Source organism: Telopea speciosissima, chromosome 9, assembly GCF_018873765.1.
Source record: "Telopea speciosissima isolate NSW1024214 ecotype Mountain lineage chromosome 9, Tspe_v1, whole genome shotgun sequence".
In the NCBI taxonomy this organism is placed as follows: domain Eukaryota; kingdom Viridiplantae; phylum Streptophyta; class Magnoliopsida; order Proteales; family Proteaceae; genus Telopea; species Telopea speciosissima.
The window spans coordinates 39,572,138-39,587,861 of record NC_057924.1 but is presented as its reverse complement, the minus strand read 5'-3'; the positions used below and the strand labels follow the sequence as shown (position 1 = coordinate 39,587,861).

At 41.9% G+C, this 15,724-nt stretch overlaps 2 protein-coding genes across 2 annotated transcripts; both read right to left on the bottom strand.

The window, feature by feature from the left end:
* Positions 1-2,094: 2,094 nt before the first annotated feature.
* LOC122638880 lies at positions 2,095-3,809 on the bottom strand. The gene is made up of 3 exons (XM_043831731.1): positions 3,677-3,809; positions 2,677-2,787; positions 2,095-2,621 (listed from the first exon to the last, which is right to left on the bottom strand). The coding sequence occupies exons 1-3, from the start codon at positions 3,807-3,809 to the stop codon at positions 2,095-2,097; spliced, it is 771 nt and encodes a 256-aa protein (XP_043687666.1).
* Positions 3,810-14,644: 10,835 nt separating this feature from the next.
* Positions 14,645-15,008, bottom strand: LOC122640535 (50S ribosomal protein L18, chloroplastic). Its single transcript, XM_043833757.1, has 2 exons — positions 14,839-15,008; positions 14,645-14,670 (listed from the first exon to the last, which is right to left on the bottom strand). The coding sequence occupies exon 1, from the start codon at positions 15,006-15,008 to the stop codon at positions 14,862-14,864; it is 147 nt and encodes a 48-aa protein (XP_043689692.1). The 3' UTR covers positions 14,645-14,670; positions 14,839-14,861.
* Between the last annotated feature and the right edge of the window lie 716 nt (positions 15,009-15,724).

Here is a 15,724-nt window from a genome sequence, read left to right as displayed (position 1 = left end):
GCTGCCTGGGTGTAACATGTGGGTAGTGCCAGATCAGAATCAGATACGGGGGAAACGGCCAAAGTGAGCTTTGATCATGGCTTAAGTGAGCCAGTCTTGGATCGTGTAACCATGGGATGTAGAGAAGCAATAGTAGCATGCCCACTAGAGGTGCTTGGGCCCAACATAGGAGCCATATCACTTGGGCTAATAGCCGAATCACAACCTTGGGCTAGCGTCGGATCAGGCCTAATCGACACCGCATCAGGACCAGTAGAGGGTCCAACACTAGGACTGTCAGAGGGTCCCACACTAGGACTGTCAGAGAGCCCATGAGAACCAGGAGGCGGGTTGCATTGGCGGACAATGGGACACGAAAACACAATGTGTGGCATAGATGGGAACCACGATGAGGTAGGGATGGTTGGACTTGAACCAACAAAAGACGCAAAAGGAAAAATGGTCTCATAAAACTGCACATGGCGAGAGATAAAAACCAGTTTAGAGGATGGGTCATAACAGCGATAACCCCTATGAGCAGGAGAATAGCCAAAGAAAACACATGGGTGGGACTGAGGCTAAAGCTTGGACGTAGCATATGGGCGCAGCCAAGGGTAGCACAAGCAGCCAAAGACTTTGAGGAGAGTATAATCTAGAGCTATACCAAAGAGTCATTCGTAAGGTGTCATATTGTTTAAAAGAGGAATAGGATGCTTGTTGATAAGAGAAACTACCGTTTGGAAAGTTGTTGTCCAGAATAACTCAGGCATACTAGCTTGAAAAAGTAGGGCACGCCCAGATTCAACTATGTGTCTGTGTTTCCTCTCTACCACCCCATTTTGTTCTTGGGTGTGAGGGTAGGAAATTCTATAAGATATGCCATGAGTGGTGAGAAAAGGGGTCAACTTTTGAAATTCCCCCTCACCATTAGATTACAGGGCCTTTATCTTAGTTTGGAAATAGGATTCCACAAGTGCCTTAAACGTGACAAACACAGCATATACATCAGATTTATTACACAGTGGGTAAAGCCAGCAATACTTGCTATAGTCATCAATGAAGTTGATGTAGTATCTAAATGAGTCATAAGATGATAAGGGTGCAGGTCCCCAGAGATCACTGTGGATGAGCTCCAAGGGACCAACAATAATTGAATCAGAGCGCACAAATGGAAGTTTATGTGATTTAGAACAGTTATAGGCATTACAAGTAGAAAAGGAATCTGTAAAAGAAATTCCAGAAGACAATAAAATGTGACAAACACGTTGCTTAGAGAGGTGACCGAGGTGTCTGTGCCAGTCATCAAGAGTGAGAGATGAAGCAGCATGAAACGAAGATGGAGCAGAAATAGGGCCCGATGCATCAGCAATAGAAGGAAGCACCGAAGACAGATGCAGGTAGTAGAGGCCGTTGTCACTCAGGTCGTGGCAAAGGATCCTGTTCGTCTGGCAGTCCTTAACAATGACAGAGGAGTTAGTAAAAACAAAATACATAGAATTGTCAGTATAGAACCATGAGATGAATAGTAGGTTGCAGTGAATCTGTGGAACATAAAGCACACCATTCAAACAGAAAATGTGAGAACTTGAAGCAACAGACAGGGAACCAAAGTGAGAGATGAACAAACCTTGCCCATTACCAACGATAACACTGTCAGTACCAGTGTATGAATCACATATTGCTAAATTTGAAAGGTCTGCAGTTATGTGATTGTTAGAACCACTATCAAGGAGCCATAAGGAAGGAGACTGCGAGGAAGACAAAGCCGAGGAACAATATTTACCAAGAAATGCGTGATTGAAGTGTTGAGGGCATTGCGAAGAGAGGTGACCCTCCAGGCGGCAAATCTGGTAAAGGCTCCGAGTCATATTAATAAATGTTGGTGAAGAATCGACACTCTTGAAGGAGGCAGAGGACTCTGTGTTCTAAGGATAATAGCGTTGTTGAGAATTCCGACGAGATCGATCAGTGGAGTAGCCACTGCGATAACCAGTGGGCGATTGATTGGGTTTTTGCTCATCAGAACTAGGTGAGCGACTATTAGAGTATTATCGATGGCCAAAAGAATAGTTCTGACCACCACGATGAGCACCACGTTAGCGAGAGTTGCGCCAATCAGAACGAGATAATCAGATCCCCGAACCATAGTGTTGGCCGTGTGAGAATGGAGGCAATCACAGTAGTAGCAGTAGCGGAGAGATAAGATTCTTGGCTTAAAAGAAGTCTCAAAAGATCCAAAAAGGAGATTGGATCTGTGCGAACATGGACAAAAGTGGAAAAATCTTTGTAGTCATCGTCGAGTCCCTGGAGAACGGCAAGAACCAAATCCTCGTCAGATATAGGACTATTGGCCACCGCAAGAGCATCCGCAAGGGAGCAAGCCTCAAGAAGAAATTTAGAGATAGACGAGGTACCCCTTGCCAGTCGAAACAAGCAATCTTTGAGATCCATAATACGAGAACGAGAAGAAGGGGTAAAAACACAGACCAAAGATTGCCAAGCATCGGCTGAGGTTCTGGAACTGATCACAAGAGGGAGAGTTTCCTCCGAAAGTGACGAAATGAGCCAACTGAGAATCAGTTGATCCTGCCAAAACCAAAGATCAGTCGCTGGATCTGCTACCTCAGAGCCAGAAGATGATTCTGGAGAAGACGATGGTCTAGGAAGCGATCCATCAATATATCCGAGGAGACTGACCACGCAGCAAAGGAAGAAACTGCGCCTTCCGTAGCAGGTAATTAGTCGCTATGAGCTTCAACAGCAAAGACGGAGAGACATTCAACACCATAGGTTGCGACATCACAGGATCTGTAGCAAGAAATGCCAAGAAAAGCCAAGAGAAATGGCGAAATAAGCAGGAACTACCAAGAAATACCAAGAAAGGCAAACAGAAAAATGGCAAAACAAGCAGGAACTGCCAAGAAATGGCGAGATCAAACAAGGAACGGAGGAAAAGAAGAACAAAAATGAGAACAAGAAACCAAGAAAGCTAGAAAACTGAGCTCGTTAAAGGTTTCGGAAAGGACACATTGTCAGAGAAGAAAAAAAGAAAACAGGAATGAGAAGATGGCAGATGGCTCATGAGAGAGAAGTAGCTCTTGATACCATGTGAAGACTAAGAGTTTTCCATTAATGAATTAATGTAAGAAGTTACATATACATAGGGTCAGATACAAGACATCTGTCACAACTAAGAACTAACTCATACACATGGATTACATATGATAGGGACATGTAATAGAAATATAAACCCTAAGTAATCCTATGTGGAGCCTTCTCCTTTACAATTTTCTGATGAAATAATGCTCAAAAAACACTAGGACAGAAATTGGAAATATTACAGAAAAACACCCCCATTGAAAAACATTACCTATTTTAAACCAACACTGAAAATGGGTTTGGCCCAAAACTACAAATTCCAATAGCAGAAAATTGGGTCTAGCCCAAAACCACAAAGCCAAATTGCTAAATACAGGACTGGCCCAAGTGACATAACTTTGCATTGAAATAAAATGTTTGGGCAATCACAACCCTAGCTTTGAGGGATAAGAGTTAGAATTAACAGAAATTGTTGCAGAATTTGGGACAATGCGACTGAAAGAGCCACATTGAGATTGAGAAGGTGATATAGAAGTAGTAGAAGAACTCGATTGCGCCACTGTAATTGGCGGGCTAAAGCAGCATTGAATCCACATACGACTTTCCTCTGCTACAGAGGCAACTGGAAGGCAGTGGAAAAAGTTGGGAGAAGAAGAAGAAGAAATGGGAGATGGCAAAATTTCTTCACCTTCCACTAATTTCAATGCTGAATTTCCATGACTTGGGACCATTTGTTCAAAAATGTTATACGAATTATTTACACATAGGTAGTTACCAAACTTATTTTTCATTCTACAATCTATTGTGATTAGTAGTTGTCAAATAGTATTTATTTTTTGATCAAAATGGTTTTCAATAATGATGTTTTTTTTAAATAGGCCAAAAACAAAATGACAAATGATACCAAAAAGACCCTTATATTACTTATTATAGACACTGGTTGGAGGCTTTTGGGTGTCTAAGTAGAAAGGATCAGGACCGTGACCATGGGCAAGAATCTGAGGCAGGAGAGATTTATGCAATAAAGCTGGAATTAGTAGGGAGGTCACATATATGCTGGAAGGTTTAATAAGAGTTTCTTGGTTTCATATAATTTTACCTGTTAAAGATTCATTGGTTTTATTAGAGTGCTGTGATAGTTTTATATTTGGTTTGTTGGCTTCATTTTTTTTCCGTTCAGGATGGCAAATTCCAACTCACAATGGCTTGGAATAAGGACCAAATTTCTTTCCCTCCTATTTAATCTCTGATCTTTCCAGGTCCATAGTTTCTGGAAATAGAAGATGATACTATCCAGCTCATTCCAGCTTCCTCCAAAAGAATCACCTCCCTACCCCCCACTCAAAAGAGTATGGCAATGCATTGCAAGTCTGAAGCAGATTCAGTAGATCCCAAACCAAATACAAAACTATCATAGAGTCCACATGCCGCAAGAAAGCTTTCTTCACCTGTTTGGAATAAATATTGTTAAGGTTTTCCATACTATTTTGTGTTAGTGGGTTGAGGATGGAGGGAGTATCTCTATTTGGTGTTAGTGATAAACCACCATAGCTAGTTATACACCGAATCATTTCCTATGTAGCTGATGTAACTGACCACGTGCCTCTATTGAGCACTATGGTTCACTCAACTTGTATATATATTGTAATGACCTACCAAGTGATTTAATGAGAAATTGTTTCCTCTACATGGTATCAGCTTTTTCTCGTGCTCATGTGAGCTCTGTCAGATGCTGTTGACCTATTTTGAAAGGTCTCTTGCGAACTTCCTTTTCTTGAAAGCTCTCTTTCGTCTTTCCATGGCTTCCTCTGCATCTGAGACGAGTTCTCTGAGTCCTTCCTCTGTGTCTTCTTCGGCGTTTCTTGCGCCCAATGTCACTCATCATCTGTCATTGAAGCTTACTTCAACAAACTACATGTTATGGCGTGCTCAATTTGTTCCTCTTCTCTGTGGATATGGACTTCTTAGATTTGTCGATGGCTCAAACCCGAGACCTGCTCCATCCTCACTGTCGACGGATGCTGAGCTTGCTGCTACCACTCTGTGGGATCGCCAAGATCAATTGATCTTGATCTGGCTGATCTCTACTCTGTCTGAAGCTGCTGTTTCTCACGTTGTCAATGCGATGACTGCTCTTGATGTGTGGACGATCTTGGGCAGAGTCTTTGCTCCTACATCCCGTAGTCGAGTTCTTGACTTTAAGGATCATCTTGCTAGGGTTACCAAAGGATCCGATTCTATCATGGATTACCTTCTATAAATTCGATCGATTGTAGATTCATTGGCAGCGATCGATCAACTGATCCAAGATGAGGATCTGGTTCTTGCAGCTCTTCGTGGTCTCGGTGCTGAGTATCATGACTTTGCTACTTCAGTCCACCTTCGTGCTGATCCGGTGAGCTTTATTGAGCTTAGTGGTCTGTTGTTGAGCCACAAAAGCTTCTTTCGCTCTTTTTCTACTGAAAAATCCTCGTCTGTGTTATCCACTGCGAATGTTGCTACTGCACGCCCTCAAGGTGCTCGAGGATATGTCAATGGTGGTTATCGAGATTTTGGCCGTGGCAATGGCCACTATCGAGGATTCTCTCGCTGTGGTGCTAATCGCGGTCAATACCGTGGCAAGTAACAATTACTCCAACCAGAACACATCTCCAAACACACAGCAACCTAGTGGTTATCGTTTTGCAGCGAACACTCAAAATCACTCCTCTACTTCGAGTGGTTATCGCAAAGGTTTTGATTCACAAGCAACTCAGGCTGCCTACAGTGACCCATCATAGGGATTTGCTCATCAGACTCGTGACTATTGCCAGATCTGTAATGGCTTTGGTCATACGGCTTCCCATTGTTCTGAGCATTTCAATCATGCCTTCATGGGTATGTACACTTCCTCTTCTGTGTCTCCATTTGCTACTTGGATTCTTGATTCTGGTTCTAATAACCATCTAACCGCAAACATTAGCAACCTTGCTATAAGTGATCCCTATACTGGCCCTGACCAAATTGTGGTTGGTAATGGCCAAGGTCTGCCTATTACACATTCTAGTTCTTGAACATTTATTTCTCCTAGCTGTTCTTTCAAAGTTTCTAATGTTTTTTTTGTTCCTGGGATACATTGCAATCTTTTATCTATCAATCGATTTGCTATTGAGAATCAAGTATTCTTTGAATTTCACTCTGATTTCTTTCTCATCAAGGACAATCACTCGGGGAAGATCCTCTATCCCGACCAGAGTAGCAATGGCCTTTACTCCATGCCACTTTCATCTACTGTTGTCTCCTGTCATCAAGCTCTTGCTGCTGCTTCCACCACCGATTGGCATAATCTTCTTGGGCACCCCTCGCAGCGTACTGTGGGTGCTGTTCTTCGAACTTTTGATTTACCTTTTTCTACCAAGTGTTCTTTTAAGTACTGTGACTCTTGTTGTTGTTCTAAGAGCCATCGGCTCCCATTTGCACCTTCTCTTTCTGTTAGTTCTCAACCCTTGGAGCTGCTTCACTGTGACCTTTGGGGTCCAGCTCCAACAGTGTCCATGGACAATCATAGATATTACATTTTGATTGTGGATGACTATAGCAAGTACAGCTGGGCATATCCTTTAGCTCGTAAGTTTGATTCTCTTTCTGTGTTTACCACGTTTAAGTCTTTAGTTGAGAACTTCTTCTCTTGTAAAATCAAAACTATTCAGACTAATGGTGGTGGTGAGTTCACAGCCATGGCACCCTTTCTTGCCTCTCATTGCATTTCCCATCGATTGTCATGCCCACATACCCAAGCTCAAAACGGGGTTGTTGAAAGGAAGCATAGGCATGTCATAGAAACTGCATTATCTCTTTTGTTTCATGCGCACTTGCCTACAAAGTTTTGGTCCTATGCTGTCCAGACTGCAGTCTATCTAATAAACAGGCTGCCCACACCAACTATTCAGAATGACAATCCTTACCACAAACTCTTCGAAGTGGAACCAGACTATAAGTTTTTACGCACCTTTGGATGTCTGTGTTATCCATGGTTGCGCCCATACAGCTCTACCAAGCTTGAACCTAGGTCTCGGCCCTGTCTATTCCTTGGTTACTCAAACACTCATAAAGGATATAGATGCCTTGATGTTTCCTCTAGTCGTCTTTTTGTCTCTCGACATGTAACATTTGTAGAATCTGTGTTTCCATATTCAACCTTCAAACACGTTCTCCCACGCCAAAGGATTCCACACAGTGGTTTCCATCTTCTCCACCTGGGTTCATCATTTCGGGGCCTACTGCAACTGGGCCTACTGCGACTGGGCCTACTGTACCACCAACGGAGCTTATTTCAACCACCATAGCTGGGTCACCTCAGTCCAATACTGAGCCCACTCTTCTTCCCATTGCTGCAACACCTAGTCACGGGCATGTTGATGTTGAGCCTAATGACTTCCAATTGGCTGTTGAGCCCAATGGAACTGCTACTACTAAGCCCAATGGGCCATCTGTGGATGCCGGATCCAGCAAGCCTCGTGGGACTGTTGTATCGTCTCACCCTATGCGTACTCGTACCAAGACTGGCTCTCTCAAGCCACGTCAGAGGCTCAATCTCATGGCTACTAAGCATGCTCCAGGGCCTAGTGATGAACCCACATGTTACACAAAGGCCATGCAATCCGCTCCTTGGCGAGCCGCTATGCACGATGAATTTAATGCTTTATTACGCAATGGTACTTGGGTTTTAGTCCCACCTCAACGCTCTCAAAATGTCATTAGTTGTAAGTGGGTATTCCGTTTAAAGCGCACAGCCACTGGAGAAATTGAGCGCTACAAGGCTTGCCTAGTAGCTAAGGGCTTACATCAACGCCCTGGAATAGGTTTTAATGACACTTTTAGCCCAGTGATCAAGCTAGCAATAATTCGAGTTATCCTCTCTCTTGCGGTCACTAATCACTGGCCCATCCGCCAATTAGATGTACAAAATGCATTCCTACATGGAACACTATATGAGTCTGTCTTTATGACTCAACCACCGGGCTTTGAAGACCCTGTTGTTCCTCACTATATGTGTCGGTTGACAAAATCACTCTATGGGCTGTGACAGGCGCCACGAGCCTGGTATACCAAACTCAGCAATTTTCTTCTCTCACAAGGATTTACCACATCCAAAACGGACACTTCATTGTTCATATATCGCAAAGGAGACATTGTGATATATTTTTTGGTGTATGTTGATGATCTGTTGATCACGGGCAACTCACCATCCCTAATTCAAGATCTAATCTGTGCTATGTCTACGGCATTTGCTGTGAAAGACCTTGGGCCCTTGCATTATTTTTTGGGCATCCAAGTAACCCGGACTGCTGATGGGCTGTTCTTAAGCCGGCACAAGTATATCTCTGATATTCTAGCCCAGTCCAATATGGTTGATGCTAAACCTGTCTCCACTCCAATTGCAACATCACCTCTTTAGGCCACCTTGGGTTCTCCATTGGCGGATGGCACCATGTATCGTCATATTGTTGGTGCTCTACAGTACCTTACGATGACTAGACCAGATATTAGCTACGTTGTTAGCAAAGTGGCCCAATACATGCATTGCCCGACGGATGTGCATTGGAGAACTGTTAAGCGCATCTTACGCTATTTGAAGTCCACAATGGCGGATGGTCTTCATTTTGGCCCACGATCGTCGCTCACTTTTCATGGATACAGGGATGCTGACTGGGCTGGATGCCCCGACGATCGCAAATCCACATCAGGTTATGGGATTTTTCTAGGTTCTCATCTGTTCTCTTGTTGTTCACGCAAGTAGAAGACAGTCTCCAAATCATCTACTACGGCAGAATATCGCTTCGTCGCTGCTGCTGCTATTGAGTTAATATGGGTCAGGTCATTACTAAAGGAGTTGGGTGTCTATCTCGCTACCACTCCGCTGATTTGGTGTGACAATGTTGGTGCGACCTATTTGTCTGCTAATCAGGTATTTCATTCTCGTACTAAGCATATCGAGATTGATTTTCACTTCATTCATGATATGGTTGCCAAACACTAGCTTGTGGTTCATTATCTCTCCACTGTCGATCAAACAACAGACATACTCACCAAAGGCCTATCGCGGCAACGGTTTCATTTGCTTTGCGGCAAGCTCAATGTTGGTTCTCCCCCCATTGGCTTGAGGGGGCGTGTTAGTGATAAACCACCATAGCTGGTTATATGCCGAATCATTTCCTATGTAACTGATGTAACTGACCATGTGCCTCTGTTGAGCACTATGGTTCACTCAACTTGTATATATATTATAATGACTTGCCAAGTGATTTAATGAGAAATTGTTTCCTCTACATTTGGAATGATCCTTGCTTACAACCCATGGAGAATTTTATCATAATTCTTAACAGAGTATGTCCCATTCAATTGGTTTTTTGAGGTTAGTGATCTTAAATCTGATGGAAGCTGGAATAAAAATCTGATTAATTCTCTTTCTTGCTCAAGAGGCTAGTGCTATCCTCCGACTCCCTTTGAGCATACCCTGTGACTTGTGACTTGTGAGTGCAAATTGGGCCTCGGCTGTATTTTATAACTCCCACTTTCTTGTTGCATGAATGTGTCATGGTATTTTAGGATGCACACAGGAGTTGGAAATCAGGGATCTTTAGTAAGGATTACAAGGTGCTCAAGAGCATGGATGAGAAGAAATAGAAGTTTGGATTGATTTTCAAGGTATGGTGCGTTAATTGAAGGATGGCTCGATCGATTCTTCTTTAAATTTTTTTTGGAGAAAAGTTCTCTATGGGGGAGAGTCGTCCATGACATCGAGGTGGGGGGGGGGGGGGGGGTGGCAAAATCACCATCAGCACCCCCATGAAAGGAAGAAATCCCACCCCCGATCCCCATAATGCTAATGTGTGTACTTTCATTGGCCCTCATGTACACATAAGGGCCACACTTCCTCACAAAATCATATTACGAGGAAAATCTAATGTACCGGATCCTTCTAGAACTTTCATAGAAAAAATATTTGAATTATTTAGGATTGAGACCCTTTAATCTTTCAGTTCTTGTAGTTCCAGTTCAATGATGCCCATCCCCCCATGGTGGATTCAATCTAATATGATCATAAAGATCAAAATCCTATCAACAGAAATGGAGAGCTCACAAACCCAGCATGTTGAAGTTTTGAACACCATAATTAATCCACAGTCTACAAGTCTGATCAGCCCCAAATTAACAGTATTAATAGGTCTCCTTAGGGTCTTCAATACCCCAAAAGTTGTTATCAATCCAACGGTAGGATGGAGAGATATCGTATCAATACGAAAATAGTAACTAGGTTTCAGAATTAGCAATCTAGCTATAACTTCACATCAATACAGTAACTCACCATCACTACAGGTGGAGATTGATGACTGGGAAAATTCCCCGCAATAGGCTATGGATCTGATGGCGAAGTGAGTAGATAGTAACAAAGGCCTGAAATTAGCAAGTAGGAACAGATTAGAAGCTTACTAAGTTGTAGCAAATCTGGCCACTGGGTGGAGTTGAAACTCAGGTCGAAGGAGGGATTCCAGCATTAGAAGAACTCTTCTAAGTTTCACGAGGATCAATAGGATGGATGGATGGATGAACAGATGCAAGGAGAATGTATGCTGCTGTAACAAAACTTCACAGCAGGATACCTCAGGGTATGTAGTTGCAACAAACAAGACTCCAACAGTACCTCTTGTCAACAACAATGGTTCCTTCCATGTTGGTACAAAAGAACAGTGTTCACAGCTCCAGTGAAAGGTACCGAATAGCTTCAGTATGATCCCATAGTTGCAGAAAAACCGAATAGAAACAAAGGAAAGAAAAAAAAAAAATAGAAGGCGAAGAATAAGAAAGGGATATGACCAAGGCCACTCACCCATGGCCTTGATCAGTCTTTCGCTGACCTTGGTCTCACACCATAGTTGAATCCCACAGCAACCAAAGCAAAGTTTCTTTTATTTATTTATTTATTTTTTTTTCAATACTTGAATTATGGGCTCTATCCTGCCCTTTAATCTCAACTTAATGAGGTCGGCTACATGAATCCTTGCAAAGACTCAAACTAAAAAATAAAGGGAAAGAGCACAACATCTACAGAAAACACGATAAAGCCACCTAAAAGGGGTTGGCAGCATGTATCGAGGTCCTCCAAACATCTCATTCGAGGCCATGCTAGAGAGGAGGCCCAAACTATACATGTCTTTCCTCACTACTCCTAAGGTCATTTTAGGACTGCCCCTAGCTCTTTTAATCTGAATCAAGTCACTCCTCCGAACTAGAGCATCCCAAGGCCTCCATAGAAATGACCATGCCACCTCAAACAACTCTCTTATAGCTTCTCATGTATAGGGGCTACTCCCAACTCCACTCTAATGCGGTCATTCCTAACTTTATCCTTCCTAGTCTTGTCACACATCTTTCTCAACAGCCTGATCTCTGCCACACTTATTTTATCAATGTGCCGTTTCTTCACTGCCCAACATTCCGCACCATACAACATGGCTATGGTTGTCCTATAAAATCTTTCATTAAGTTTTTAAGGAATATGCCGATAAAACAGAATGTCACTTGCACCTCTCTACTTCAACCATCCTATTTTAATTATTTGAGAACATCATCCTCTATATCGCCTTCTTTATTTATGATAGAGACCAAATATCTGAAAAAATCACTTAGAGGTATCTCTTTATCCTCGACATTGACCACCTCATTCGCCATCATGGTGTGGCTAAAATTGCACGCCATGTACTCTATCTTTGATCTACTTAAGACCTTTTGATTCCAAAGTAGATCTAGACAGCTCCAACTTGGAATAAATCCCAGTTTTTGTCTCGTCCACCACAATAATATCATCAACAAAAAACATACATCAAGGGATCTCATCTTGTACGTCTCATGTTAAATCATCCATGATAAACACAATTGAGTAAGAGCTTAAGGATGATCCTTGATGTACCCCAAGCGTAATTGGGAACTCACCACCATGAACCCCTGCAGATCTTACACTAGTCACCACATCGTCATACATATCTTTAATTATATCTCTTCTCTAGTGTATGCCAAATTAGGTCTCTACGGGCTCTAGCGTAGCCTTTTTTCAGGTCAATAAAGACCATATGAAGATCCTTCTTACCCTCTCTATACCTCTCCATGAGTCTCCGAAGTAAGAATATAGCTTCCTCATGGATCCACCAGGCATAAAGCCAAAATGGTTCTGTGAAATAATTGTTTCCTTTCTCAAGTGAGTCTAAGTAACCTTCTCCCATAACTTCATCGTGTGGCTCATTAGCTATATGCCTCTATAGTTATTACAGCTCTGAAAATCACCTTTACTTTTATAAATTGGAACCATAATGTTTCTCCTCCCATCATCTGGCACTTTCTTTCTACTCAAAATCTTGTTAAACCGCTTGGTTAACCAGACTAAGCCACATAATCCGAAGCTCTTCCACACTTTGATAAGGACTCCGTCTAGGTCTAGAGTCTTGCCTACTTTCATCCTTTTTAAGGCCTCTTTGACTTCAGACATCCTAATTTTGTGTATATATCTACGGCAAGTGGTGTCACAATAAGTAATATAGCTCATAGGGGCAATATTACTCAAAACATCCTCATTTAGGAGTGATGCAGAATCAACGGTGTACTCAAGGAAGAAAAAGAAGAAGGTTGTTGCTTGTGTGATGAAGATCAGGCCAACCTTAATGGGCTAGACCTATTGACCCATAATGGACTAGGACTATTGATGTGGATCAAATCCAATATCATAGGCCCAACTTTTATTAGTCCTAATGGGCTTTGGCCTTGGCCCATGACTAAGGCCCAACCCATGCAAGTTGGGTTTAGTCAATCTATGTTTTTTAACATGTGTTATGTGTGGGTGGTAGATATTGTCAATAAAGGGGGCCTTATTGTCAAAAGAAGGCTCCATTGTCAAAGGGAGGCTTTAATGCCAAAGTTAGGTAGGGGTTGGTGGTAATAAGTCATTATTTGGTAGGAGGTTTCCTAATGTCAAGTATTGGAAAAGTTGGGTAGAATGGAAGCTTTTGCTTCTATTTACATGTAAGGTTGTTTTCAGCCAAAAGGACAACTTGGGTAATTGAATATTGTTATAAGCAGTTGCTTTCTTTTGAAGTAAATCCATGGTATTTGATCCTTGGTGATGGAGCTCGTATGTGATCCAAGCTGACTCCTTGCGGTGGGAAACCCAGGAGGTTACTCTTCAATCATTGTTTTCATTCTTCTCAACCATTCCAGCCTTAAACCCATCGAATTGAACCCCTTTTCCCCTGATTCAGATCCTGTGTTGGGACTGGTTGAACTTTTATTCTAGTTCTACATTAAGGAGACTGCAGAAATACTCATTCCGTCGCTTCATAATGTCTTTGTCTCTTATTAAAACTTTACCATGTTCATCATTAATACATCTAACATGGTTGACATCTCTACTCATCCTTTCTCTTGCGTAAGCTATCCTATAGATGATAGGATAGCTTTTTCCCTTTCCTTAGTATTCAGGTTGTTATAAAGACTATCATATTTCTTTGTCCTAGCATTCACCACAATCTTCATGGCTTCATTTCTAGCATGTGTATAACTTTTTAGGTCTTTTACCTCCTTAGTCCTTTGCCATGTCCTAAAACTAGTTTTCTTAGTCTTAATGGCTGCTTGGACCTTGTCATCCCAACACCAAGACTCCCTAGGGGCAAGACGTTTACCTTTCGATTCCCCTAGTACCTCCTTTGCAACATTCTTAATTCAAGCCATCATCTCGTTCCACATCAAATTTGTCTCGCCTTCATCACATAGTAGCCTCCTACGCTAGACATAAGTTAAGGGCCTCAATGGACCGAGACCTAACCGGGCCTAGAACTTAAAACATAAGTGACTTAAAATGTTGGGCTCAATGGGCTTCATGGCTGGCCCTTTGGGGGCCTAAAAACTTACTATCTCATGGGGCTTAAGGGCTGGAATTTTCTTCTCTTCAAGCTCCATTGACTTACATCTCCCTAGGTGGACATAGCAGTGCAGGAATTGGAGCATCCTGGTTCTTCTTGTTCTTGGGAAGTATGTGAGATAATCCTTGCTGTATCAACTTCTATGTCATGTTTTAAAATAATTATGGAAACTTCAGGTTTGAAACAGAAAACAGGGAAAATTGGGGGAAAAATCTATATCAGGAAATCAGAGAGTCTGATCCACTCCAAATCCTCTTAGGGAGACCTAGAATGCCCCAAAAGCTTACCCTGATCTGATGGTCATATCCAACTCTGGTGGGGTATCAGTTCAGACTGAAACAAGCTCTAAAAACAGAGCAGCCGTAGGGCTTAATAGGCCTTCCCAGATATGAATCAATAATAACAGATTAGTATGAATAATAGTAGGTGAATGAAGACTGATTTAACTCAACTCAGAGAAGAAATATAAGCATAGTAAGATCACTAGAAGGAGCAGAAAAAATAAGACTAAAAGAAAGGAATGAAAACTATTGCTTCCCACCAACAAGATCAGAATCTCACTGTGAAGGCATGATAGAAACCTCCCACTCCCCCTTTTATTCTCTTCCGTGTGTGTTTAACGCTTGTCCAGAGGAACAATGCCCTAATAGTAATTTAGAAAGATTCGTTAGTTATTCCTCTGTCTAATCAGACAGCCGTCAAGAGACAGTTCGGCTAAATATTAATCAGAGTCGTCATAAATGCTGCAAAACTACAAGCAACCAATTGAATATGGAAATGAAACACCAAAAATGTAAAAATAATCACTCACCAAAAAAAGTGACCATCTAGTTCTCAGAATTGGATGCCATTTTCTCGAGCTGCATCAGCGACTGCTTCAATACGTCCATGGTAAGGGTAACCACCTCGATCAAAGGCCACCTTTGTGATCCCCTTCTCCAAGCAGGACTTGGCAATTACTTCGCCCACCTTCTTTGCCATAATCCAGTATATGACAAGCAAATAATGGAAACAGATAATTAGCATTTGAGGTACCAATCAAGTTAACATTCACATAGAACATAGACTAATCCTCATCACATTGAAAGGAAATCAGAATTTGCAAGAAACATACACATTACCAAACCCAACTCACGCAATAAGAAAAATCAAATGGAATTCGTTTTTCTTGCCCCATAGTTCTTATTAGCAAACTTACGATGGTGGGTCCAGAGGTATAATTAAACACCTCAGAGAGGGGTTTCTGCATTGTTGAAGCTGAAGCAAGGGTATGCATCTTACTGTCATCAATCACTTGGACATAGAGATACTTGCTAGAGCGGAAAACAGACAACCTTGGCCTCTCTGGTGTCCCTTCCACCTGAGAAAGTAATAGAACAAAGAAAAGACAGCTTTAGCATCATTAATAATTAAGATCATAGAGAAATGTCAATAGGAAAAAGCATGAAATTGAAGAAATGGCCAAATGAAAATGACAAAACCAACCACAATGCTACGAAATGGTATTGCACTTTTAAAAACAAAGAGAATACAAAGAAAGGGTCTCTATCACTACCCAGAAAAATCTACATGTTTTATGAACTTGTGGTTACAAATTGGTCAAACAGGTGGCTCAGTTTTAAAAATAAACTTATCACCATATCATTACATGGGAAACTGGAAATTCATCCTCCCATCCCATGGATCATAGTAAAATA

Bases quoted from the DNA above. Each gene is read 5' to 3' on its own strand.
- LOC122638880 (XM_043831731.1), bottom strand. From the start codon at position 3,809: ATGGTCCCAAGTCATGGAAATTCAGCATTGAAATTAGTGGAAGGTGAA. The intron at 2,788-3,676 runs GTATGTGGATTC...TTCTTGCTACAG, and splicing joins CTCTGTAGCAGAGGAAAGTC to ATCCTGTGATGTCGCAACCT. The intron at 2,622-2,676 runs GTCAGTCTCCTC...CGTCTTCTCCAG, and splicing joins GTTTCTTCCTTTGCTGCGTG to AATCATCTTCTGGCTCTGAG.
- LOC122640535 (XM_043833757.1), bottom strand. From the start codon at position 15,008: ATGGCAAAGAAGGTGGGCGAAGTAATTGCCAAGTCCTGCTTGGAGAAG.